At 46.6% G+C, this 26,341-nt stretch overlaps 1 protein-coding gene across 5 annotated transcripts in view; it reads right to left on the bottom strand.

Moving 5' to 3' along the window:
- The window catches only part of IGSF3 (immunoglobulin superfamily member 3), a 129,030-nt gene extending 123,850 nt beyond the window's left edge, over positions 1 to 5,180 (bottom strand). For 4 of the 5 annotated variants that reach the window (XM_025288027.3, XM_025288029.3, XM_044944504.2 and 1 more), the window contains exons 1-2: positions 5,044 to 5,180; positions 3,725 to 4,390 (exon numbers count right to left, since the gene is read on the bottom strand). In XM_025288027.3, the coding sequence (XP_025143812.1) occupies positions 3,725 to 3,767 (43 nt within the window). In that variant the 5' untranslated portion in view covers positions 3,768 to 4,390; positions 5,044 to 5,180. The remainder of the gene's footprint in view (positions 1 to 3,724; positions 4,391 to 5,043) is intronic. The other variant, XM_044944503.2, reaches the window with a different exon arrangement.
- Between the last annotated feature and the right edge of the window lie 21,161 nt (positions 5,181 to 26,341).

Genomic DNA, 26,341 nt, shown 5'->3' with positions numbered 1-26,341 from the left:
GCATTGCTTCTGGCAAAATTGTTGGGACAGTGGTGTTGGCTCATCCATAAATCACAATCCTTGTCTTCTTCCATCAGAACCCTTTCCCTGACTGCTCCTAGCCACCTTGCTGCTTTCCTCTGCCTCCTCCCTCTCCTCAGCCTTTGATCACCCCAGTCCTGCCTCTGAGCTCACTCCCACCAGAACATCAAAGTTCCTTTCAATCTCTTTTGGAAGCACTCACTGGCCTCTCCCCTAAGAAGCCTTCCCTGACTGGGAAAGAACTGATCGCTTCCTCAGTCCACGGTATTAAAATGAGAGGCTTTTCAAACTCTACAAATGAAAATTCTCTCCCACTGGAGAAGAGCAAGAATGACCATGAGCCACTCACGAGTTCTCTGTGTCCATCCGGGGATGTCCCAGTCTCCTACATTTTTCACTGCGAACACTTTCAAGCTATTTCATCTTGTTTGCAACATCAGCACTGGACTAGAAGGCATAACTCTTCATGGTTATGCAAAATCACAATTTGCTTTATGTGCCTAAAGCTTATATTCATCTTTCCTGATTATTCCCTTCCTGCTCTCGCAGCCACAAATCCTATTCTGTCTCCCCCTGACACTGTGGTCACCTCTCCATGTCTCTGTCACTCATGCAGAGCTGCTCCCAGGCACCGGCACAGCTGCAAGCAGCCTCTCCTCATTCCCTCTTTCACACTCAAGCCACATCCACACCATCCCCTACTCTCTCTTCTCTTCTACACCTCTGGCTCCACCCATTCTCAGCAGTGGAAACTTTATACTATCCTCGTGGCTCAATCAGGCCCATGCTTAAGATGGCTTTAGAACTGGGACAAGGGTAGCCATAGCAGCTGATGGTTCCCTAGTGAGGTATGCACTCAGAGGTGCAAAAGGAAGAAACAAGACACAGTGGTCAAGACAGCAGGATTGGTACCCAGGCAGGCGGAAAAGGAGAAACTTGACCTAAAGCCTAGACAGTGACAAAGGAAGGGAGCAGAAAACATGGGTCTGATGATGGCGAGGGGGAGACAAGCATCTTGGATTTACCCTGTTTACTCCTTACACACTGTCACAGGGATTTCTAACTCAAACTGCCCCTTCTAGAGGCTGGCAGCATGTGGATCAGTCTCATTTTGCAGAACACTTAACCTTGATCCTACTTTTTACAAACAAAATTTTATTCCAAGCATGTGACCCACCTGGACACAAAACCTTGAGCATCTTTGCTATTTTCAATTCATATTACACATTAATTTTCATTACACAGCAAGAATGATGACGCATGAATCAGACCACACCAGGCTGCAAGCAGGTTATAAGACCCCAACCTGGGTTTTGTTCCCTGTACAAAGACCTGCTGGTCTCCAAGGTTAAAAAGTAGTAGTCACTCCCCCTCCCCGCCATGCTGCCAGCCATCGAGTGATGAGAAAAGGTGAGATTTCACCAGTAGGGATCAAAAAAACCAGGGCCCTCCACAGCGCTAAACCTCCCCACTCTCACCCAGGTGTGGTCTTCGGCCACCACTCCCCTTCAGCACCACCCTGACACTCATTTTCCTCCATGGCACCTGTTCACACTTGACGCTGGGAGTAGAAGACAAAAGTGGCCCAAGCTCCACTCCACAGAGCAGCCCAGAGGGGAACAGCAGGGGGACCAGCTGGCAGCCTTACATTTCTGGAGCAGCCAGGAGAAGCAAAAGGCACAAATGCCACATTTCCCTGTCTTCCCATCAGTGGTTCCATCTCCTGCCCTGGGCCCCACCCTTCCACTCAGCCCTCTTTCATGCTTTAGCCACACCATCCACCCCACACCCAAGCTTTCCAGAGGGCTTTCCCTACTTGTCTCTTGAATCCACATGAGTCACTAACTACTGATTTTAAACCCAGACACTAAGTGAATGGCAAATACCAATACAACATTTACTATTGGTGAATGGAGAGCTACCCGTCTTCTTAATTCTGCCTGAGCACACAAGAGACAGGGAAACACTGACCCACACCTGAGCCAAAGACTGACTAACTTGCCGCCAGACTGGGTGTCTGTGTGAGTGCTGCGGAGGGGAGCGCAGAGCTGGCCATGGTGAACTCACTCTCACTCGCTGGATCCCTAACTCGGCTACACTTTGGAATTACCTAGGACAGCTAAAAGATACATGCCTGGGTCGTCCTCCCAAAGAACCTGGTTTAACTGCTCTGGGGTTGCTGCCTGAACATCGAGATTTCTTTAAAGCTCTCCCAGCGATTCTGGGCTTCCCAGGTGGCTCAGATGGTAAAGAATCCGCCTGCAATGCAGGATATCTGGGTTTGATCCCTGAGTTGGGATGATCCCCTGGAGGAGGAAATGGCACCCCACTCCAGTATTCTTGCCTGGAAAATCCCATGGACAAAGGAGCCTTATGGGCTCCAGTCCATGGGGCCCCAAAGAGTTGAACACAATTGAGCTCACAGGCACATATTATGTGCCCTAGACATTTTCCAAAGCAGTCAAGACATTTACAATACCTTATAACCTTTAACTGTCAGGACAATCCTTAGAGGTATCACTCGATTTTTACTGAGATTCAGACATCAATCACTGTCAGGCTGAGATCTGACCTCGGGTTCTCCCATCTCCAAAGTCCACTCTCTTTCTGCCCTTCTGTGAACTCTTGCAAGGGAGTAGACAATGCATGAAAGCAATCTCCACTAGTAGCAGGTCACAAGTCCCATAAACGCAAGACACCGAGATGTGGAGATGGAAACACCACGAGCAGCAGTGATGTCCTCTTCTGAATGCAGGGGACTGAGCTGTACCCAGAGAGCAGAGAGGGTGTTCAGCTGTGAAGTCTAAGGAGATGGAGGGAGAGGATGTACCACATCCGGCCAGGGAGCTTACCCTCAACCCAAGATACCGTATTTAAGATTAAGACAGCATTCAAGGGCATGGAAAGCACTATTGATTCTGAGAATGTTGGGCAAAGGGTTGTGGGGTGGGAGGGCTCTTCAATGGGAGAGAATCCTTAAGAAAGGTGTCAAGGGTTCACCTCTCAAGCCAGAGTTTCTCCATCCAAGCTAAGCATCCTGACCTTCAGTGGGGGCACAAAACCCAATCCAAGCATAACCCCTATCAGGCACCATTCCTCTAGTCTATCTTCTTCCCAGAACTATGATCTTAACTTCCTTGGGGAGGGGACATATGACCAGACCCTCAAACATTTTGTCTACACATCACTTACATGAGGCAAAGCTTCAACCCTTATTCCATCCATTCCTACTTCCCCCCTCAAAAAACCCACCATCATTGTCAACTTTCCAAACCAACTTTCCCAAGAGTGGGAATAATGTCACCACTTCAGATTAGGAATTAATGTGGAGCAACACAGATGAGAAGAGGAAGATGCTGAAGCACTACGTTTAGAAAATACAAGAAACCAATCCATAATCCACATGGAAGTCCCTCAACATTGACTGAGATTGGGGGGGGGGGGTGGTCAGGGAGGGGTGGACCCCACAGCAAGGCCCAGGACAGACACTAAGGACGGCTAGTGTCCTTCTTCAAGACAACAAACAATATGCCTCCTGGGTCAGAAACGGGGCTCTGGATACTCTAGTTCAACCTGTGGCACACACCGCTGTCTCCCGGGGTCCCCCCCAAGCCGTGTTGATGGGAAAGAACCACAAGGAATTACAGGAACCAGGAGCAGGTTAAACTTTCCATCGATCGCGCTGATAAGCAGCACCACTTACCCAGCACAGCCAGACAGCTCAGCACTGGGAAAAAGCACTTCATGTCGGCAGCCAAGAGGAGACACAACGCACGGCGCTTCCTCTCCTCCCAGCTCTTAATCTCTCCTTTCTGGCAATCCACTTATAGCTGCAGAGGACAGTTTTGGAAATAGAACTCAATTCAGGGAATGAGAACAGGTTAAGGAGCTCATCAGGAGGGAGTGTGGGGGCGGGGAGGGGCGGCGGGTGGCAAGTGTTAAACTCCTCTATGCTAAAGGAAGGGTCCAGAACAATTCGGAAGGCGCTCGAGGCTCCTGCCACATCCTGTGCCTTGTGGCTTCCACTGGAATTGTAGATTGCTGTGAATTAATCCTCAAGGAAAAGGAAAAAGAGAGTCTGAGAAAATCCTTTCATCCACTGATTATACAGAAATGTCCTTGGCTTCCCGGTGAAGGTGTCTGTAATCTCCCTCATTCGGATTCCACGAAAGGGAACACGGCAGGTTTTGTCAAAACCTTTGACGGCCAAATCGCCCTGGCTGACATCGCCTGCTTTGGGTTTCTTCATCAAAAAGTCCGTCCCCATCCATGGCGGGGCTGCCACCTGCCCTAGACCTGCCCGAAACACACGAAGCAACTTGGCGTTCTTCCGGCAGCCCTGAAGCGGTCCCACAATGCCAGCAGATTTCTAAAACAAACACAACAGAGATTTATTCGAGGCAAGCACGGCTGCAGCACAACCGAGAGGGACTGAGCGACACCTGGGTCCCGATCCGGGATCAGGACGGTCCACCTTTGCGGTCTGACCTTGGCTAAGTCGCTACCTTCGCCTCCGCCTCAGTTTCCCCGCCCGGAGTAGAGCAATCATGGGAAGCCCGATTGTTCTGCAATACTTTTACCAAACGCTTCACTCCAGGGAATTCCCTCCGCCTCCCACCAAGCCCCGGCGCCGCGGGTAGCCCCACCCTCCGCGGGGGCAAATCTGGAAGGGGCTCCGAGGTGGGGCCGCCACTCCCGGTTCCACCCTCGGCACCCGCCCCAAACGTGGGAGCTCGGCTCGCGCCGCGTCCCAGGTGGCCCCGCTATTGTTTTACCTTCCCGGGTGTTTATTTTTCGCTGACTGGAAAGAAAAGAGGAGGGAGAAGAGATACCGGGGCTCCGCTTTCGCTGCCGGGGCGCGCTCGCCGCGCGCCCTACCGGCCCGGGGAGGGGTCTCGCGCCGACCCCCGAGCGCAGCCGGCGCCGAGCCCGCCGCCGCCCCTCCCGCCGCCCTCCCCCGGGCTCCGGCTCCCTTCGCTGCCGCCCCTCCCCGCGCCGCCCGCGCGCCCACCGGATACCAACCTCGCCGCCGGCCCTCTCCCTGCGCGCGTGGGTCCGTCGGTCCTTCCGCCCGGCGCACGCCTCTGGGGACGCACAGCCTCCTTCCTCTGCTCCCGCAGCTACACCGGCAGCCGCGCTCCGGCCCCTCCCCAGGCCCCGCCCCCCTCACCCGGCCCGCTGCACCCGGGCCAGCCGAGCGCGGGGAGAAGGCGGCGGCCTCGGCGAGAGGCACCGCCCCCGGGCCCGCCCCTTCCCACCACCCCTTCCCCACCCCCCCGACCCCTGGAGAAGGGCTACCGCTCTGGGGGACGGCCTTGGGGCTCCGCGCGCCGCTGCTGGCGCCTCACTCGCACCTGCGGGTGGCAAAGGCCACCCGAGAACCTGGGCGCAGCTGGCGTGGGGGCCGGGCAGCTCTAAAAGTTAATCAGGGGGGCTCACGCGCACACTACCCGGCCACCGATAGGATGCACAGGCCCTTCCCAAAGCCCAGCAAAGGACCCCGGAGCCTGCAAGAGGGCGGCCGGGAGCGCGTCCCCTGTCTGGGAAACATAAACAAAGCCCTTTGCAGGAGACTTGAATCTGCTCATGATCCCCACACTGCACTTCACGCTGTGACAGAATTTCCTAGACTTTGCGATTCGAATTGGACTCTGGAAGAAGTCTGGATTCTAACCTCGGCTCTTCCATTTCCCTGCTGCCTATCTCCGCCGAGTTATCTAACAGCCCTGTGCCTCAGTTTCCCCCCACCTGTTATATGAAGAAATGGCCTGTGCTTAATAGGGTTATATGAGATGACACACTTGTAAAACACTTAGGATGGTGCCTGCTACACCTTAAGCACTCAGTAAAATGTAAGCTATAATTATTTTATGAGGAACACTCCAAGCAAATACAATTTCATTCATTCAAAACTTGTCCAACACACATACTCAGGTAGTGGGTGAGCACAGACTAAAGGTGACCAACGTGGAATAGGACAGTCTTGCCCCTGGAGCTTGCAGTCTAGTAAGGAGATCATAGAACAGGTATGGCAAGAAAAGTAGAGTGTTGAAGAAGCCCATGCAAGGTCCCTGAACTTGTGTTGAGGGGTCAAGGCATGAGAAGGATGAGGGGTTGATCAGGTTAGGTGCAGGGAAGGCTTCTCAGAGGAAATGAACACCAAGTAGAATCTAAAGGAGCAGAAGGAGGCACCAAGGGCAGAGAAAATGGGGAGGGGAGGTCTGACAGGCTGCTGAATCAATAATCTCAAGAGGCGGGAGTGAAGAGACAGTGGTCCAGTTAGGGGACCAGAAATCTTTATTAGGCCCAAACTTGTCTGTAAGAAAGAAGTGACAGGGACTTCCCTAGCAGTCCAGTGGTTATGCAATCACCTGCCAATGCAGGAGGCACCAGAAGAATCCCTTGTCAAGGAATTAAGATCCCACATGCCTCCTGGCAGCTAAGCCTGCATCCTTCGAGGAAGACTCAGTGCAGCCAAAAATAACTTTAAAAAGAAAATAAGGAAGTGACAAGAAATAGGAAGAGAAGAAATCAGGTGTCGGAACCTGGAGGGCTTTGTCTTGTGTGTTAAGGGGTTTGGACTTTAGCCCAGAGTCATAGCAAATTCCCTGAAAATTTTGAGTCAGGTAGTATTGACATCAGATGTACATTCTAGAAAGACCACTTTGGCCTAGGTGTGGAGGATGGAGGGAAGGGGAGTTCTACGGGAGGCTAACCATCTCCAGACAAGAGATGATGGTGGCCAGGACCATAGAAACAGAAGAATGAGTGGGTCAGGAGCTAGGTTCTGTGGAATACCAGGTTGAGGGTGAGGAACAGGGCAGATAAACCAGTGCAATCTCAGCAACTGAGATGAGAATACGTAGGATCAGCGTTAGAAATACTCAAGAGGCATGCAATGAAGACGTCCAAAAAGCAACTGGAATGGGATGATGGTAGAGTGGAATTCCAAAGTGAGAAACGGATATAGGTTTGTAAGGTATTTTTCACCTCATTGGAAAATATTTAGTGAAGTAAATAACAGTAAAAATATTTAGTGAAGAAATAGTCTGATAATTCACTGATAGCAAAAAAAAAAAAAAAAGTTAATTACTCCTCCCCTCTCCAGGGTGCAGGCAATGAAGGACATGCTATGGAGATGCAAAAATGACTAAGGGGTCTTATTTGCCCTCACTCTTCTCTCTTGGCTGTAAATTTCTTGTGGGCAGGATCTGCCCTTTAATTATCATTTATCCCAAACAACTCTTGACATTGTGATCTGCATACAATAATTACACTATAAATACTTCAACTGAATTGAATTAAATTAAATTTTCATCACATCTGCCAAGTATTGTATTGAAAATCTCTTCTTGTGTTAAATATTACCTCTTTCCCCCAATATAACCATGACTCCGGCATCTCTCACTTCTCCTTATCTGCTGTGAAAGTGACTCAGTCATGTCCAACTCTTTGCGACCCCATGGACTGTCCATGGAATTCTCTAGGCCAGAATACTGGAGTGGGTAGCCTTTCCCCTAGACACCTTCTATTATTTACTGAGCATCTACTATGTGTCAAGAAAACTCTCCGCTCTCACGGTGCTTACATTCTCATGGGAAACACAGACAATGAGACAAATATATGACACAATATGTGTTCTGAGGAAAAGTGAGATAAGGGAATTAAGCGTGTCTGTGTGGGGCTTAAGGGGAGTGACATTTGAGCAGAGATCTGACTAGAAGGGCTTCCCAGGTGGCACTAGTGGTAAAGAACCTGCCTGCCAATGCAGGAGACATAAGATACACAGGTTCGATCCCTGTATCAGGAAGATCCCCTGCAGAAGGGCATGACAACCCACTGCAGTATTCTTGCCTCGAGAACTCCATGGACAGAGGAGCCTGACAGGCTATAGTCCATGGGGTCACAAAGAATGACGCAACTGAAGTGACTTAGCATACAAGCACGCTGATTAGAAAGAGTGAGTAAGCCCTGGAGATCTCTAGAGAAAGAGCATTCCAAGCATAGGGAATAGCAAGTACTGGCTCCTTAACATGCTTTGATAATAGGTGTGTTCATGTGCCTGAAATGGCATGGGAGAGAAGGAGAAGGAGAGATATGAGCAGGGAGGTTGCAGAGCCTAAATCCTGTTCAACTCTGCAGGCCTGGGGACAATTTAGTGTCAGGAGGTAGAAATGGAAGATGGACACTGAAAAGGTGGGAGAGGACCATGGCTCAGACTAAGGAGTAGAGATATAGGTTGTGAGGAATGGATGGTGTCTGAAAGCATTTTGAAAATAAATTCAATGGAATTTTCTGGAGTACTAGATATGGAAGTAAAACAGGAGGGAAAGGGTCAGGACACAAAGTTTAAAAAAATGACATAGCCCAGGACATTGACACAAACTGAGTGAAGTCGCTCAGTTGTGTCTGACTCTTTGCGACCCCATGAACTGTAGCCTACCAAGTTCCTCCATCCATGGGATTCTCCAGGCAAGAATACTGGAGTGGGTTGCCATTTCCTTCTCCAGGGGATCTTCCCAACCCAGGGATTGAACCCAGGTCTCCCGCATTGTAGGCAGATGCTTTACCATGTGAGCCAACAGGGAAGTCCAACATAAACTGAGTAGAACCACTAATTCAGGATGGCAGCCAGTCAACTTCCACTAGACCTTGAGCCTCAGCATATTCTCATTGTAACATATCAGCAAGCTAAATGACCCACCCACCAGCAGCACAACAGCTCTGAGGCCAATCATTAAAGGCCAAGAAGTGAGCAGTGGCCCAGTTCCTGAAAATCCTTGCCTCTTCCCCAGAAATAGTTGGAATAATCCTCCCACTCATTAGTCTATGAAACTACCCAGCTCATGAAAACTAAACCCATCATATTTCAGGACCACTCTCTCCTTCTGAGGAGGCCCATGCTCTATCTGTGGAGTGTGTTTCTCTCTAAATAAATTCACTTCTTACCTATCACTTTGTCTCTCACTAAATTCTTTCCGAGATGAGACGTCAATAACTGCAACTTCTTTAAGTCCTGAAACCAAGTGTGTGATCTCAGCTAAAAGACGTGGGTCCCAATCTGAGTTACATGGTTTCAGAGGGGGGCAAGAAAGAGGAGAGTCAAGGAATCTTCCAGAAGATCCACCTCCATCTGCAACTGAGATGTCAGACCCCACCAGGCTGCCCAACTCCTTCTCCAAGGCCATACTTCCTAAGCACTCTCTCCCCAGGCCTCTGCCCAGGCCACTTCCTCCATCCTTGAACCCTATACTCAATTATCCCTTCTCAACCCAGCCCACCTCCTACCACCTAGACCCCTGGGATCAATACCAAATCAAATCCCGTAGACAGAGTTTTGGGTGAAGTAGAAAAAGATAGCTTTATTGCTGTGCAAAGCAAAGGAGGACATAGCAGGCTAACGCCCTCAAAACCAAAGATCCCAACTTGGGAAAGATAGTGACAGTTTTATAGTAAAAGAAGGTGTGGTCAGCTTGTGCACATTCTTCTGAAGGGTTAGTGGTGAGGTAAGTAGGAGTCAACATCATAAACCTCAAGTCCAGCTGGTCTGGGGCCTACATGCTTGAGGGCAGCATACCGTAACTTCTCCCACCTGGAAGAGGTTTCAGTATCTGCAAAATAGCTCAAAGATATTGTTGTGTGTATCCGTTGATGGGGAAACAGGACATTGTCCCAAGGCTGCTCTTGTTTCTCCCTGATCTCACATCCCCTCCCTTCCCTAATTAACAATAGATTGAATCTGCCCATTCAGTTCAGTTCAGTTCAGTTCAGTCGCTCAGTCGTGTCCGACTCTTTGCAACTGCATGAATTGCAGCACGCCAGGCCTCCCTGTCCATCACCAACTCCCGGAGTTCACTCAGACTCACGTCCATCGATTCAGTGATGCCATCCAGCCATCTCATCCTCTGTCATCCCCTTCTCCTCCCACCCCCAATCCCTCCCAGCATCAGAGTCTTTTCCAATGAGTCAACTCTTCGCATCAGGTGGCCAAAGTACTGGAGTTTCAGCTTTAGCATCATTCCTTCCAAAGAAATCCCAAGGCTGATCTCCTTCAGAATGGACTGGTTGGATCTCCTTGCAGTCTAAGGGACCCTCAAAAGTCTTCTCCAACACCACAGTTCAAAAGCATCAATTCTTCGGCACTCAGCCTTCTTCACAGTCCAACTCTCACATCCATACATGACCACAGGAAAAACCATAGCCTTGACTAGACGGACCTTTGTTGGCAAAGTAATGTCTCTGCTTTTGAATATGCTATCTAGGTTGGTCATAACTTTCCTTCCAAGGAGTAAGCGTCTTTTAATTTCATGGCTGCAGTCACCATCTGCAGTGATTTTGAAGCCCCCCAAAATAAAGTCTGCCACTGTTTCCACTGTTTCCCATGAAGTGATGGGACCCGATGCCATGATCTTCGTTTTCTGAATGTTGAGCTTTAAGCCAACTTTTTCACTTTTCTTTTTCACTTTCATCAAGAGGCTTTTGAGTTCCTCTTCACTTTTGGACCTCAGGAAAGATCATGGAGGCTGAATGAAGGCTGCGTCCTAGAATCAAAGAAACAGGGGCACAAGGTCTTGTGCCCAGGAGCCCCAGGGCCCTGCATGGTATCACACCGCCTGGCTGATCTGTCACCTTTGGATTTCCATCTCCACCCCAGGTACCTTGTGGCCGGCTCCAAGCCTAGTATCTTTCCAATTTCCACACTAATGGACCATCTTAAACCTTCAAAGGGCAGTGCCAACTGTAAGGTAGGGAGAGTAAAGTACAATTAAAAGCATGACTTTGCCCTTTGGGTGGAGGAACAACCAAGTGTTAAGTAAGCGCTGAAGAGCTGGCCCTTCAGGAGATAGTCCTCACATAGAGAAAGGCTCAAGTCGTAAGGGAAGGAGAAGCACCCAAGGAGGAGCGAGGACAGAAGTCCCCAGTCAGCAAATCTGTCTAGTTCCTGGGCTAAACAGGAGCAGTGTGCATCTCCTGGACTGGCCTGGAACCAGGCGAATATTTTGAATGTTTCTGAAGACTGTAATCTTCGCCCTCAGGAAAACAGACCCTCCTGAAGCCCGCAGAAGGCTGCTCTCGGGAACAAAGGTCCAGTGTTGCCTGATTTTCTTACTTTTCAGGAAAATCAGGAAATCCAGACCTTAGTTGAATTCTTCCTGATTGTATTCATTGGAAGCTAGTGTTTAAAAACAAACGTTGTTGGAGAACACAACAGCACCAAATTTGTTTGTGGATAAAACATGGAACAAGTGGTTCTATCTGTTCTATCTGACATCTCCAGACCCACTGTGGCTGCAATCAAAAGACTAATATAAAACCATAATTGATAGAAAGTTCTGCTTTTAAAAAAAAGGAAAAAAGAAAGGAGGCATTAACCTAGTTGTCTTTTGTCAACTGAAAGAAAGTTGCGGGCAAGGCATTTTGCTTAAAGAGAGCCTGACGCTGTGTGCTCGCAAGCAGTGATGTTAATTGTTCCTAATATGTCAGGAATGCTGGGTGGAAACAGCACTGCTCCCAACTCACTGAACAGCCAAGTCAGGGCTCAAAGTGCCACTAAACAACCCTCCTGATAGAAGCTTCCTTCTCGGTGATTACCCTTCTATGCAGGTGAGGATCCCCAGAGCTGAAGACTAGGAATAGCTTATGTAGGGCACCATCTGTCTTTAAAAAATACAGTTGACTCTAATATCTTGAGATCGGGCTGGTGAAGGGGTAGGCCCCTAAAACTTTCTCCATGGGTGGGTGCTCAGAGGGGCTTCCTAGGGTGCTCAGTGGTAAAGAATCTGCCTGCCAATACAGGAGATGTGGGTTTGATCCCTGGGTTGGGAAGATCCCCTGGAGAAGGAAATGGCAACCCATTTCAGTATTCTTGTCTGGAAAATCCCATGGACAAGGGAGCCTGGCAGGCTACATACAGTCCATGGGGTTGCAAAGCGTCAGTTGTGGCTGAGCATGCACGAATGCTCAGAACCCCAGGGATGCCATCTAGTGATAGAGAAGTCTGAATGTGCCCCCCAGCCCCATGGGCTTCCCTGATAGCTCAGCTGATAAAGAATCCTCCTGCAATGCAGGAGACCCTGGTTCGATTCCTGGGTTGGGAAGATCCTCTGGAGAAGGGATAGGCTACCCACTCCAGTATTCTTGGCCTTCCCTGGTGGCTCAGCTGGTAAAGAATCCGCCTGAAATGCGGGAGACCTTGGTTCGATCCCTGGGTTAGGAAGATCCCCTGGAGAAGGGAAAGGCTACCCACTCAAGTATACTGGCCTGCAATTCCATGGACTATATAGTCCATAGGGTCGCAAAGAGTTGGACACGACTGACTGACTTTCATTCTCCATGGGCTTCCCTGGTGGCTCAGATGGTAAAAAAAATAAATAAAATCTGCCTGCAATGCAAGAGACCTGGGTTCAATCCCTGGGTCGGGAAGATCCCCTGGAGAAGGAAATGGCTACCCAACTCCAGTATTCTTACCTGGATAATTCCATGGACAGAGAAGCCTAGGGGATTATAGTCCATGGAGCTGCAGAGTCGGAGAAGACTGAGCGATTAACACTTTGTTACTTTTATCATGGAACTCCGAAGGCTGGTTTATTCCAGAGGGAAAAAATTAGATTCTATTCATCGAACGTTCTCCTTCCTCCACAAAACCCCACAGCTGTGCTCGCTTATTCTCCAGCTGACAGAGAACAGTGGGTCTGGAGAATGCCTGGGTTTGTGTGATCTACGCTTACTGACACTCAACTCTGGCCAAGTTACTCCGTTTTGCTCACCCTAGGTTCTTGGTTTGTAAAAAGGGATCACAATAACACCTGTCTTCACAAGGAGCTTGTAAGGATTAAACGAGCTGATGTATAGCAAGAACTTAGTGGGGACTTCCTTGGTGGTCCAGAGGCTAAGTCTCTGTGCTCCCCATGCAGAAGGGCCCAGGTTTTGATCCCTGGTCGGAGAACATAGATCCTACATGCTGGACGATGTGGCCAAAAAATTTTTTTAAAGAAAGTACTTAGCAAAATGCCTGGTACTTAGTTCTCAGTACACATTAGCTAGTCTCGTCTCTCATCATGAACCTCACACGGTCCAAGGAGCCAGAAATTCTAGCTTTCAGTCCAGACTCTACTGTTTATGCTGTCTTTTGACTTTTCTGGACCCAAATTTCTTCTGTAAAATGAGATTGGTCAGATTAGTCAGAAGATCCCAAAATGCTGTGCATGAATTACTCCAGCATCATTAAAATACAGATTCTCCAGCCTCAACCAGGCAATTCCATCTCCAAGTATTGCTGCGAAACTGGACTAGATGAGTTTTAAGGGCTCTTCCAGCTCAAAATTTTATGATGAATTTTCACAAATTCATGATGCCATCTCCTCTAAGTCCATTTCTGATTTTGGTTGGGAGGACTCTCCACTACAATAGCATGGCACCTAGCTCAAAAAAATTAGAAGAGCTTGTCATTTCTACCATTATTCTATTCTAAACCTGCATGTGTATGCTTAGTTGCTCAGTCATGTCTGACTTTTTGTGACCCTTTAGACTGTAGACTGCCAAACTTTTCTGTCTGTGGAATTTTTCAGGCAAGAATGTTGCCATTTCCTTCTTCAGGGGATCTTCCCAAATAGGGATCGAACCTGTGTCTCCTGTGTCTCCAGCACTGCAGGCGGATTCTTTGAGCCATCAGAAAAGCCCATGTTCTAAACCTAATCCTGATCATTTTGAGAGCACCCCCTGCATCCTTCTCTCCCCAAGCCTTGAGCATTTCATTGCTCTTCATTCCTCCTTTCCAAAAGTCTCAGCAAATCCTAATTGTTTTTGTAACCCAACAACAGCCTTAGATGGGCCTTTTACACTCAATTCTGGCTCACCGCCTGTGCTTTTCTCTCCTTGCATTCCCTCCCTTTGCTAAAGAATGGAAATAACCCAGTGCCTGTGGGCAGGCAAAGATTCTGAGCTCAGGCTGAATGCCATGGCACTCGTGTTGGAGTGATTCCTCTGAGCTAGATTGTCTGACCCCAATCTCTCTCTCTTTCAGTGTCCCAGGGCAGCCAGGCTTGCTGCCAGGGCTGGCTGCCACTTTCAAGCGTGCTGTTGCCCAGGTGGAAGACTCTAAAGAATTTGGCTTGGCCTCTCTGGTGTAAAAAACAATGTTAGTTTGATCATAGAGCCTCTGTCTCCTACAGGGGAAGGTGTGTCACCAAAGATCTAAGATTCGAATGAGACGGACCATGAGCTTAGAGCAGAACAGAGCCTTCTGGATGTGGGGGTGCTCTTTCTGAGACATCTGTTATTCCACTGATCACCCAGGCTGTTTGGCCTGATCTGTCTGGCATGTAGCCTGTTTCTATAAAAGAGTGCAAAGACATTGGCGAATCTCACCCAAATATATATGAGCCCAGCTGACAGTTTCCAAAAGTTCACTTGGAAGTTAATTATTTGAAACTCAGAACATATTTCCCTGTAAGAGTAAAATAATAAATGGTGATTATATTTCCAGACTGACACACAAGTCTATTTAACCCTTTATGTGCTTCAAATGCTACATATTTAAGAGGAAAAAAGCAGCCAACCAACAATACAGTTGAAACACCAGAGATTAAATAATACTGAAAAATAACATTGGGACAAGGATTTTTTTTTTTTTAATGTAGCAAATATTCAGTTAACATAATGCACTGTTCTATGCCCTGAAGTGTTAGAGAAAGCAGGCCTGCTTCCTACCCTCGGGGGAATTTACATGGCTTTGCTTTTTCTGTTCATGGTCTGTTTTCTCCTGAGAAGGTAAGCTCCCCGTGGGCTGGAATCTGGTCTGCTTTGTCCCCTAGTGTATGCTACAGCGCTTTGTGTAATGCCTGCCACAAAGAATGTACTCAGTAACTATTTGTTGAATGAATGAGTAAATAAATTCCAGTCAGAGAGAGGCAGTAAACAAGTAAGCAGATACATACGTGACCAATGCCAGGTGATAATAAGTTCTATGAAGAAAAATAAAGCAGAGAGTTCAGGGATGGGGATGACTATTTCCCATGGGGTGGCTGTGAAAGGCTTCTCTGAAGAAATGATACCTGTGTGGAGATCTGAAGGAGGAATTGACTCAGGGAAGAGGTCAGAGAAGAAGGACTCCCACTTCTGGTGTCAGACCAGGACATCTGGACCAAAGTTCCCACAGTCAACTAAAATGCCCAGACAAAGTTTAAATAGTATTAAAAATGGGGTTATCAAAGTGGCAAGGAATTACTAGGCAAAAGGTAAGCGAAGAAGACAACCGCTACCCAGAGCCATTGTTATTCTGAGGACACCTGTGAATGTGCAGTAAACATCCGCCAAACTGAGCCGAGATTTTGGTGGCCTCATAAGCCAAGGGAGACAAACACCAAAGCTCAGGAAGAAGGCGGGGGCTTTGAGCTTGAAGCTGGGGAGACCTTGAGCCTAGAACTTCTGTTAAAGAGGTTACAGCTGGAGACCAGCACCAGGCAACTTCTAGAAGCAAATGAAAATCCTTTCGGATCCTATCACCTTAGGCCTCAATTATCTTCAAGTGACATTTCCCACATGTAATCAGAAATAACCAGAAAATAACACCATATGAGTGAGAATCAGCAGAACACAGATCCACAAATTCTTAAGATACTGGAGTTATCTGACATAGCCAATAGAATAACTATGCTTACTTTTCTCAAAAAATAAAATTAAAACTTGAAAATTTTGTCCGAGAACTGGAGGTTGTAAAAAGATCTAGAGAAAGAGCAGCCCAGGGTGAGAGGAAAACAAGTGCAAAGGTCCTGTGGCAGATTTGAGAGAAAAAATCAGTGTGGCAGAGTGAGCATGACAGAGAGAAAGCTAGAAGATGAGGTCAGGAAAGAAGGCCCACGCAGTTTCCAAGGGGATGGGAATTTTATGTTGTTTTTTGTTTTTGTTTTTGTTTAGAATTTTTGGCTGTGCCATTTGGCATATGGGATCTCAGTTCCCTGACCAGGGGATTGAAACTTTGCTCCCTGCATTGGAAGGGCAGTCTTAACCACTGGGCCACCAGGGAAGTTCTGAGAATTTGGGTTTTATTCCATGTGTCAAGAGAAACTGTTGGAAGGTTTACAGCATTAAAGTGACATGATTTAATTTACATTTTTAAAAGGTTAGTTTGGTTGTTGTATAGGAAATAGGCTATAGGGAAGGAAAAAGTAGACACAAGGAGACCACTTAGATCATTGCAAGGTCCAGGTGAGAGATGATGGAGGCTTAGTCTAGGGTAGGGGAGATGGAGGTGGTGAGACGTGTTTGTTGTTTAGTCGCTAAGTCATGTCCCACTCTTTGTGACCCCATGGACTGTAGCCCGCCAGGTTCCTCTGTCCATAGAACTTGCCAGGCAAGAGTACTGGAGTAGTTTTCCATTTCCTTCTCCAAGGACCCAGGGATTGAACCTGCGTCTCGAGTTTCCTGCATCGGCAGGCAGATTCTTTACCACTGTACCACCAGGGAAGCCCCAAGTGAATTTGGGATATACTTTGAAGGGAGAGTTGACAGCTCTTTTGATGGATTGGGCATGAGATGTGAGGAAAATGTCAGAATAAGTCCCTACCCCTGTGTACTCTCTATATGACCCTGTTCTCCCCATCCACACATGGTCTCTCCTTCTCTCTCAGTAGACAACTTCCTAATTGTAATTTTCAGCCCAGTTCTTTTTTCTGAGCGTTATCCCTATGAAGCCCACTGCCTTTTGAAATGTTCTGCCTGGATGTCACCAGATCTTAGACTGAACATGCCCCAAACTTAGCTCATTATTTTGCCTTCTAAACTATTTTTTCTCCTCATCAATTTTCACTCTATCATGTAAGTCAGAATGTAGGGATTAATTTTAGACTCCTCACTTTCCATGTGCAACTGGTAACCTGGAAAACATCTCTTAAACCTGTATTTTCGATGGACTTCCCTGGTGGTCCAGTTAAGACTCTGTACTTCTAATGCAGGGGGCATGGGTTCAATCCCTGGTCAGGAAACTAAGATCCCCCTTGCAGTGTAACCCTTCCCCCTACAAAAAAGCCATGTGTTCCTTTCTGTTTTCATGCCTTCTGTCCTTTCTTTTTTTAAGATTTAAATTTTTATGTATTTATTCTTGGCTGTGCTGGGTCTTGATTGTTGTCCATAGACTATCTCTAGCTGCAGTGAGCAGGAGCTGCTCTCTAAATAAGGTGTGTGGGCTTCTCATTTCATTCCAGGGCACTGGCTCTAGGCACATGGGCTTCAGTAGCTGTAGCACATGGGCTTAATTGCCCCGTGGCATGTGGAATCTTCCTGGATGGGATTGAACCTGTGTCACCTGCATTGGCAGGTGGATTCTTAACCTCTGGGAAATCAGGAAAGCCCCAGCTTTTTTGTTTCCACTTGTGCCCAAGAGCCTTCCTCTTTAGTTCCATCCACAAAGTCCCCTGGCAAGGGCCATATACCCTCTATCACCTCTACCCTCTTCCACTGCCTGTTTCCCTGGAATTCCCAAGTTTTGCTTAGTCCAGACCTCATGGCCCTTGGAACTCAATGAAGGACAGCATCTCCAATAAGGCTTTGGCTGAAGCTGACAGTGTTTAGGAGCCCACATATGTGTTTTAAGTTCACAGCACAAATTACCAAACATGGATGTTAGCAAGCTGCCTTCATAATCACTTGTGATTTCTACACCACTTCTGTGACCCCCTGTCCTCTTTCCCTACTTTTCTTCAGTTATAATTTTCTATTTTTGGACAAGGGGAATGGGGAGCTGCAGAAAGGGAAGAAAAGAACTTGAAAAAGAGAGAACGAACCAAAAAAGAAACACAGGGAAGCAGGAGGAATGAAGGAAGAAGCAGAAGGGAAAGAAAAGAAGAGAGAAAGAAAGAAAGAGAGAGAGAGAGAGACAAAGAAAAAAAGGAAAAAAGAAAGAAAGAGACCCTTAAATTAAGTAACCACACATGTGTCTGAGGCATATATCTGCAGTATCTCTACTTAAACAGCAGGGACCTCATGGCAGATATTACACATTTAATTGACTAAAGAAACCAATCATAGAACAAAGCCCCTTTCTTTGTGAGATGTCATATGATAACCCAAACACAGTAGTTGCTGTTTTTCTCCAGACACTATCAACCACAGCCGTCTGTCTTGGTCCTAGACTGTTTAAAAAAAAAATTTTTTTTTCTTTTAATGTGTGCATGTGTGTATCAGTCACAAGACCAAAGTAGTCTCCGTTGCAACAATGGCCGCCCTGTGGAATTCAGCTGGGCTCTCCCAGCCCACAGCCGACTCCTGGCTGCCAGATGTCAGCCAGCCCAGAGGTTCTCTTTCATCCTCACCCACCGCAGAGCCATTTTGGTCTGTGCTGTGGTGGGGGCTGACAACCCTTTGCAAGCTCCACCCCAGATCTGAGGGAGGCCTAATCTTGCCTGAGGCCCGCTGTGGGGAGGGGGAGGGTAAACAGCAAAGCCTCCTGGGAACGGAGATGGGGTGGGTTAGATTTGTTCTCAAAGTTCAGCCACTGCTGCTTATTAAAAGGCTTATTTTCAACCTAGGAATCCAGTCCTTACCATGAAGGAAAACCAGGACAGATCTTGTTGACAGCTTTAAAAGAAGCACCGTGAGCTGTGGACGTGGAAGGGAGCACGCCATGTGTCCTCCTCCTGTGGGTCTTCCCCGGCGGTCCTGGGTCCTACTCTCCAGGCAAGAAGCAGTTGGACGGCTCCAGACCCCACCACGTCCACCACCTCCTTCATCCCTTTCTCTCTGGATGCTTTCTTGTTCTCCTCTTCCTCCTTTTCGTTCTCTTCTTCCTTCTTTTTCCCTTGCACACTGCAGATTTAGAATAGCCATGGGACTCCAGCAAGGCAGTCGGAAGACTCACCCCACAGAGATGCTGCCCAGAGGGCCCCAGAACTGCCAGCCCCACTTCTGATCTGTAAGAAAATGCAAGAAAAAAGTTTCCTCGTCTGCAAAATGGAGATAATAGCATCCGGTTCACGTGAGGAGCTCTTGTCGTGCTTCGTTCACAGGTTCAGCACAGAGAGTTCAGTGGTAAGACGCTGGCTGCAATCTTACTACAGCATTTAGCATGTAGTAAATGCTCAGTGAATTCAGTCATTTAACAAATATGATTAGACACCTACTAAATCCTAGGCTCTGTTCCAGGTGCTGGGGGAACAAAACAGACAAAAACAAGATTCCAGTCTCACGAAGTTAACCTTCTAGGAGGAAGAGAGAAATGAGAAACAAGTAAGGAAAATAGGATGTCAGATGATGAAAAGGTCTGTGAAAAGAATAAAGCCAGGCAGGGGATAAGAGTGCTGGAGTGGGGAGATGGAAGGTGGGATTGCAATTTCAAATTGAACAACCAATACTCCTGGAAAGTGATGTTAAAATAAAGCACTGAAGGAGGTTAAAGAGCCCAGCCTGTGGGTGTCTGAGGGAAGAATATTCTGGGCGGGGAGACGGTAAGTGCAAAGACCTTGAGGCCAGAGTGCACCAGGTGCGGCTGAGAAGCATCTAAGAGGCTGGCGTGGCTGCAGTTAAATGGGGATGGGAGAATAGTTGGAAATGAGGTCAGAGAGGTAAAGGTACATGTGTGCAGGAGGGAGCAGTGGTAGCAGGCAGTACAGTCATGTAGGGACTTGTTGACCACTGTAAAAACTTGGGAGAGTTTTATGGAGAGGAGTGATACAATCCGATTAAGATTTTAATAGCAGTGCTTGGGCTGATGGGTTGAAAATAAACCAGTGGGGTCAGAATGGCAGCAGGGAAACCAGTTAAAGTCCAGTGCAGTAGTTCAGGTGAGAGATGGTGGTAGCCTTGACCCAGTGGTAGAAAGGAGGTGATGAGAAGTGCATTGGATTCAGGATATATTTTTTTAAGGAAAAGCTGACAGAATTTTGATGATGGATTCCATGAGGAGTGTGAAAATAAGGAAGGAGTTCTAGAATGTCTGTAAGATTTGGGGCCTGGATGAAATTGCCCTTTTGAGTGAATGCTGAGTTTTGTTTTGGACATCGTGAGAGACTCTTGCCTCAATAGTCCCAGTGAGTCATGCATGGAGGCTTGTACACTGGAGCTTGCCCTCCTTGAAGACTGTCTCAGACATGTAAGAAGCCCAGGCTGCCCTGCTGCAGAGGCATAGGGAGGACAACCAAGAGCTCCAAATAATGGCCAGACACAGAAGTGAGGGCATCTGAAACCACCCAGTCCTGGTGAAGTCTCCAGAGCACTTGAGTCTCAAGAATGTCCCATTGGTCCAGCCACTAAACTTTAGGGTTTCTGACCAGCAACAGTTAACTGGTACAATCATGTGAAATTTGAAATGTCTTATGGGTGGCATGAATGGTAAAGAACCCACCTGCCAATGCAGCAGACATAAGAGATGCAGGTTCAATCCTTGGGTTGGAAAGATACCCTGGAGAAGGGCATGACAACCCACTCCAGTATTCATGCCTGGAGAATCCCATGGACAGAGGAGCTGGGCAGGCTACAGTCCATAGGGTCACAAACAGTCAGACACGACTGAAGCGGCTTAGCACTCACAATCGTATCAGTTCAGTTTAGTTCAGTTCAGTCACTCAGTCGTGTCCGACTCTTTGTGACCCCATGAATTGCAGCACGCCAGGCCTCCCTGTCCATCACCAACTCCTGGAGTTCACTCAAACTCACGTCCGTCAAGTTGGTGATGCCATCCAGCCATCTCATCCTCTGTCATCCCCCTCTCCTCCTGCCCCCAATCACTCCCAGCATCAGAGTCTTTTCCAATGAGTCAACTCTTCACATGAGGTGGCCAAAGTACTGGAGTTGCAGCTTTAGCATCATTCCTTCCAAAGAACACCCAAGACTGATCTCCTTTAGAATGGACTGGTTGGATCTCCTTGCAGTCCAAGGGACTCTCAAGAGTCTTCTCCAACACCACAGTTCAAAAGCATCAATTTTTCGGCACTCAGCTTACTTTATAGTCCAACTCTCACATCCTGTACATGACTGCTGGAAAAACCATAGCCTTGACTAGACAGACCTTTGTTGGCAAAGTAATGTCTCTGCTTTTGAATATGCTATCTAGGTTGGTCATAACTTTCCTTCCAAGGAGTAAGCATCTTTTAATTTCATGGCTGCAGTCACCATCTGCAGTGATTCTGGAGCCCCCCAAAAAATAAAGTCTGACACTGTTTCCCCGTCTATTTCCCATGAAGTAATGGGACCAGATGCCATGATCTTCGTTTTCTGAATGTTGAGCTTTAAGCCAACTTTTTCACTCTCCTCTTTCACTTTAATCACATACGCATAGACATTCAAATTGGGATGTCAAGTAGGCAGTTGAGTCTAGAATCCAGGGGATTTCCAGGCTGCAAACACATCTTGAGAATCATCAGCATTATCAATGGTAGTTAATGCCATGAGACTGATAAAAGCACCAAGGGTGTGAATACAGGTAGAAAAGAGGAGGAGTCCAACAACTGAGCCCTGGGACACCAGAATATCTAGAAAGGAAGAAGAATTGCAAATGTGATTGAGAAGGATCAACTGGTGCAAAAGGAGAAGAACCAGGCATGTGTGGTGTCCTGGGAGCCAAATAACAGATTGTGTTACTGGTAGAAAGAAGAAATCAATTATGTCAAACACTGCTAACTGATTCAGTAAGATGAGGGCTGAGAACTGATCATTGGATTTAGTCAAGGAATGTCTTTAGTTACCATGAGAGGAACAGTTTTAGTGGAGTGGTAAGTGGCAGCCTGCATACAAGGAGTTGAAGAGTGAGTGGGAAGAGAGGAATTGGAGCCATGGCCATAGATATCCCCGTTGAGAGATTCTGAGATAAAGAAAAATAGGGAAATGCATTCATAGAGGTAGAAGGATGTGCAGTCAAGGAGGAGGTCTTAAGGTTGGGAGCATGTTGTTTATGGATGGGAATGATTTAGTGGAGAGAGGAAAATTAAGTGATGCAGGAGACAGATTTGCCACATGATGTTCCTGAGATGCAGGGCATAAGTAAAGGCACTGGCCTTAGCTGGGAACAAGAATGGGCCCTACATAAAGTGGGAGGAAAGGCAGAATACATGGGCACTGATGTAAACTGGTGAGTAGATGTTGGTAGAAGTATGTGGAATTTCACTGCTTATGTTTCCTTGGCAAGGTCATTGGCTGAACTTGAGGCTAAGGGAAGAGGTGTTAGAAGGTCAAGAAGGAGGTGTGTAGAAATGACTGGTGGCCATTATATGATATATCTGTGGGAAGTTAAGGTTCTCATCCTTCCTGTTACTTGCCAGGACCAGCTCAGGATTCTGGGAGAGCCAGGCTTTGTATAGCCTTAATGTCAAGTGCCTTTGGCGGGAACTATAGTGCCCAGACAAAGCCACTTTTTAGTTCCTCCGTGACACAAAAGCCAGTTTTGTTCAGATCTGCGGGGGTCATGTTCTTCGACCCAGGGGGTATCTTGTCCCCAATCAATGCTATGAATCTTAATTAGCGTGAGCCAATCAAGATAATTCTGTACCAACAATTGTTTTTGGGCTGTACATGTGTTGCAATTTCTGATCAATAACATGTGAGGGGAGACCTGCTAGCAGTCTCTTAGAAAAGATCTTCATAAGATAAAATAAGTCAGACCAAGAGTGAGAAACATTGTACGAGACCCCTTATATGCAGAATGTAAAAAGAAATGAGGCCTTACAAATAGCTGTGGAAAGAAGAAAAGCGAAAAGCAAAGGAGAAAGGGAAAGACATTCCCATCTGAATGCAGAGCTCCAAAGAATAGCAAGAAGAGATAAGAAAGCCTTCCTCAGTGATCAATGCAAAGAAATAGAGGAAAACAATAGAATGGGAAAGACTAGAGATCTCTTCAAGAAAATTAGAGATACCAAGGGAACATTTCATGCAAAGATGGGCACAATAAAGGACAGAAATTGTAGGGACTTAACAGAAGCAGAAGATATTAAGAAGAGGTGGCAAGAATACACAGAAGAACTGTACAAAAAAGATCTTTATGACCCAGATAACCACAATGGTGTGATCACTTACCTAGAGCCAGACATCCTGGAATGCGAAGTCAAGTGGGCCTTAGAAAGCATCACTATGAACAAAGCTAGTGGAGGTGATGGAATTCCAGTTGAGCTATTTCAAATCCTGAAAGATGATGCTGTGAAAGCGCAGCACTTAATATGACAGCAGATTTGGAAAACTCAGCAGTGGCCACAGGACTGGAAAAGGTCAGTTTTCATTCCAATCCCAAAGAAAGGCGATGCCAAAGAGTGCTCAAACTACCGCACAATTGCACTCATCTCACATGCTCGTAAAGTAATGCTCAAAATTCTCCAAGCCAGGCTTAAGCAATACGTGAACCATGAACTTCCAGATGTTCAAGCTGGTTTTAGAAAAGGCAGAGGAACCAGAGATCAAATTGCCAACATCCGCTGGATCATGGAAAAAGCAAGAGAGTTCCAGAAAAACATCTATTTCTGCTTTATTGACTATGCCAAAGCCTTTGACTGTGTGGATCACAATAAACTGTGGAAAATTCTTCAAGAGATGGGAATACCAGACCACCTGACCTGCCTCTTGAGAAACCTGTATGCAGGTCAGGAAGCAATAGTTAGAACTGAACATGGAACAACAGACTGGTTCCAAGTAGGAAAAGGAGTACGTCAAGGCTGTATATTGTCACCGTGCTTACTTAACTTATATGCAGAGTACATCATGAGAAACCCTGGGCTGAAGGAAGCACAAGCTGAAATCAAGATTGCCGGGAAAAATATCAATAACCTCAGATACGCAGATGACACTACCCTTATGGCAGAAAGTAAAGAACTAAAGAGCCTCTTGATGAAAGTGAAAGAGGAGAGGGGAAAAGTTGGCTTAAGCTCAACATTCAGAAAACGAAGATCATGGCATCCGGTCCCATCACTTCATGGCAAATAGATGGGGAAACAGTGGAAACAGTGTCAGACTTTATTTTTTTGGGCTCCAAAATCACTGCAGATGGTGACTGCAGCCATGAAATTAAAAGACGCTTACTCCTTGGAAGGAAAGTTATGACCAACCTAGACAGCATATTAAAAAGCAGACACATTACTTTGCCAACAAAGGTCCATCTAGTCAAGGCTATGGTTTTTCCAGTAGTCATGTTTGGATGTGAGAGATGGACTATAAAGAAAGCTGAGCACTGAAGAATTGCTGCTTTTGAACTGTGGTGTTGGAGAAGACTCTTGAGAGTCCCTTGGACTGCAAGAAGATCCAAGCAGTCCATCCTAAAGGAGATCAGTCCTGGGTGTTCGTTGGAAGGACTAATGTTGAAGCTGAAACTCCAATACTTTGCCCACCTGATGCAAAGAGCTGACTCATTTGAAAAGACCCTGATGCTGGGAAAGATTGAGGGCGGGAGGAGAAGGGGATGACCAAAGATGAGATGGTCGGATGGCATCAGCGACTTGAGTTTGGGTAAACTCTGGGAGTTGGTGATGGACCAGGAGACCTGGCGTGCTGTGGTTCATGGGGTCGCAAGGAGTCAGACAAGACTGAGCAACTGAATTGAAAAAGAAATGGTACAAATGAACTTATTTACAAAGAAGAAACAGACTTACAGACTTCGAGAAGGCACTTATGGTTACCAGAGAAAGGATAGTAGGAAGAGATAGGGAGTTTGGGATGGACGTGTATATACTGCGATATTTAAAATGAATAACCAGCAAGGTCCTACTGAATAGCAACATAGATTCCACTCATTGTTATGTGGCAGCCTGGATGGGAAGGGACTTTGGAGGAGAGTGGATACAAGTATATGTATGGCTGAGTCCCTTCATTGTTCACTTGAATCTATCACAACATTGCTAATCAGCTATACCCCAGTACAAAATAAAAAGTTTTAAAAAAAATAAAATGGAGAATCAACAAGGACCTACTTGTATAGCACATGGAACTCTGTTTAATGTTATATGGCAGCTTGGATGAGAGGGAAGTTTAGGGGAGAATAGATACATGTATATGTATGGCTGAGTCCCTTTGCTGTTCACCTGAAAATATCACAACATTGTTAGTTGGCTATACTCCAGTACAAGACAAAAAGTTTAAAAAGAGAGAGAGAATCATAGGAAGAATGATTTCTCTTCTTGGCTTCCCAGGGTTATCTGTGTGTAGAACCTGGGACTGCAGCAGCCACACTGAGGCCAGGTCTAAGGGTGGCCCACATGGAAGAGGGGAGGGCTTTCAAGACATCACTGAGCCACTGAATTCAACCTGGGCACCTCCCTACCTCCTGATGTCTCAATATGTGAGGTATTATTATCTATTTTCCTTATTGATACTGCCCTTTTGTCTTGGTTCATCTGTGTTTTGCAACTGGAAGAATTCCAATACCCAGTATATCACCAAAATAGATACAGAATTCAGCATGGCTGTATTGAGGATATCAATTCAACTCAATGCAATACAGATAAAATGAGAACAATGTACCAGGCACAGTATTAGACATAGATGAATAAAACTCCCTTACCATAAATTACTCATAACAAATCTATGTGTGTCTGTATTAGGGGAAAGGGATAATAAAATACAGAAATTACTATTCTAGAAAGCAGAATATAAGTGCCTTGAAAGAGATATAGGAGTTCAAAAAAAATATTGATAATATCAGTTAGGGGAAACTGGGTTAGTCTCCATGAAGGAAGTAGAATAGAAGCTGGGTCTTGAAAAGTAGTAGGATTTTTGGAGAGAGTGTGAAGAGCTTCCCAGGTTGGGAAAGATAGGAACCGTACTAAAAGGCAGAATCTGGTGAACTGAATCTAAAGTGAACTGGTCTGGAAAGCCAAGGAGTACATTTGGTTCAGCTGGCTTATGGAGCCCATGTAGACGAGGAGAGGAAGTAATGTTGAAAAATTACACTGGGTCAGATTTGAGACACCTTGAATACCAGGCCAAGCCTGGATGGGAAGGGAGTTTGTGGGAGGATGGATACGTGCATATATGTGGATGGATACGTGCATATATGTGGATGGATACGTGCATATATGTGGATGGATACGTGCATATATGTGGATGGATACGTGCATATATGTGGATGGATACGTGCATATATGTGGCTGAGTTGCTCTGCTGCGCACCTGGAACTGTCACAACATTGTTAATTGGCTATACTCCAATATAAAATAAAAATTAAAAAAATAAATACCAAGCCAAGAAATGAGGGTCTGCTTAGTCTGCAAATGGCGGGCACTGGAAATTTTCTCAGTAGACAGGTGACAGAATCAGAGCTGAGTGTGGGAAGATCCATTTTTAGTAGAGGGACCAAAGCCTGTTCCATTTTTTACCCAATAATAACTGTTTCAATTATTTGCCACACCCTCAATAC

Source organism: Bubalus bubalis, chromosome 6 (assembly GCF_019923935.1).
Source record: "Bubalus bubalis isolate 160015118507 breed Murrah chromosome 6, NDDB_SH_1, whole genome shotgun sequence".
Classification (NCBI taxonomy): Eukaryota; Metazoa; Chordata; class Mammalia; order Artiodactyla; family Bovidae; genus Bubalus; species Bubalus bubalis.
The sequence above is the reverse complement of the archived record's forward strand: the minus strand, read 5'-3'. Positions and strand labels throughout refer to the sequence as shown.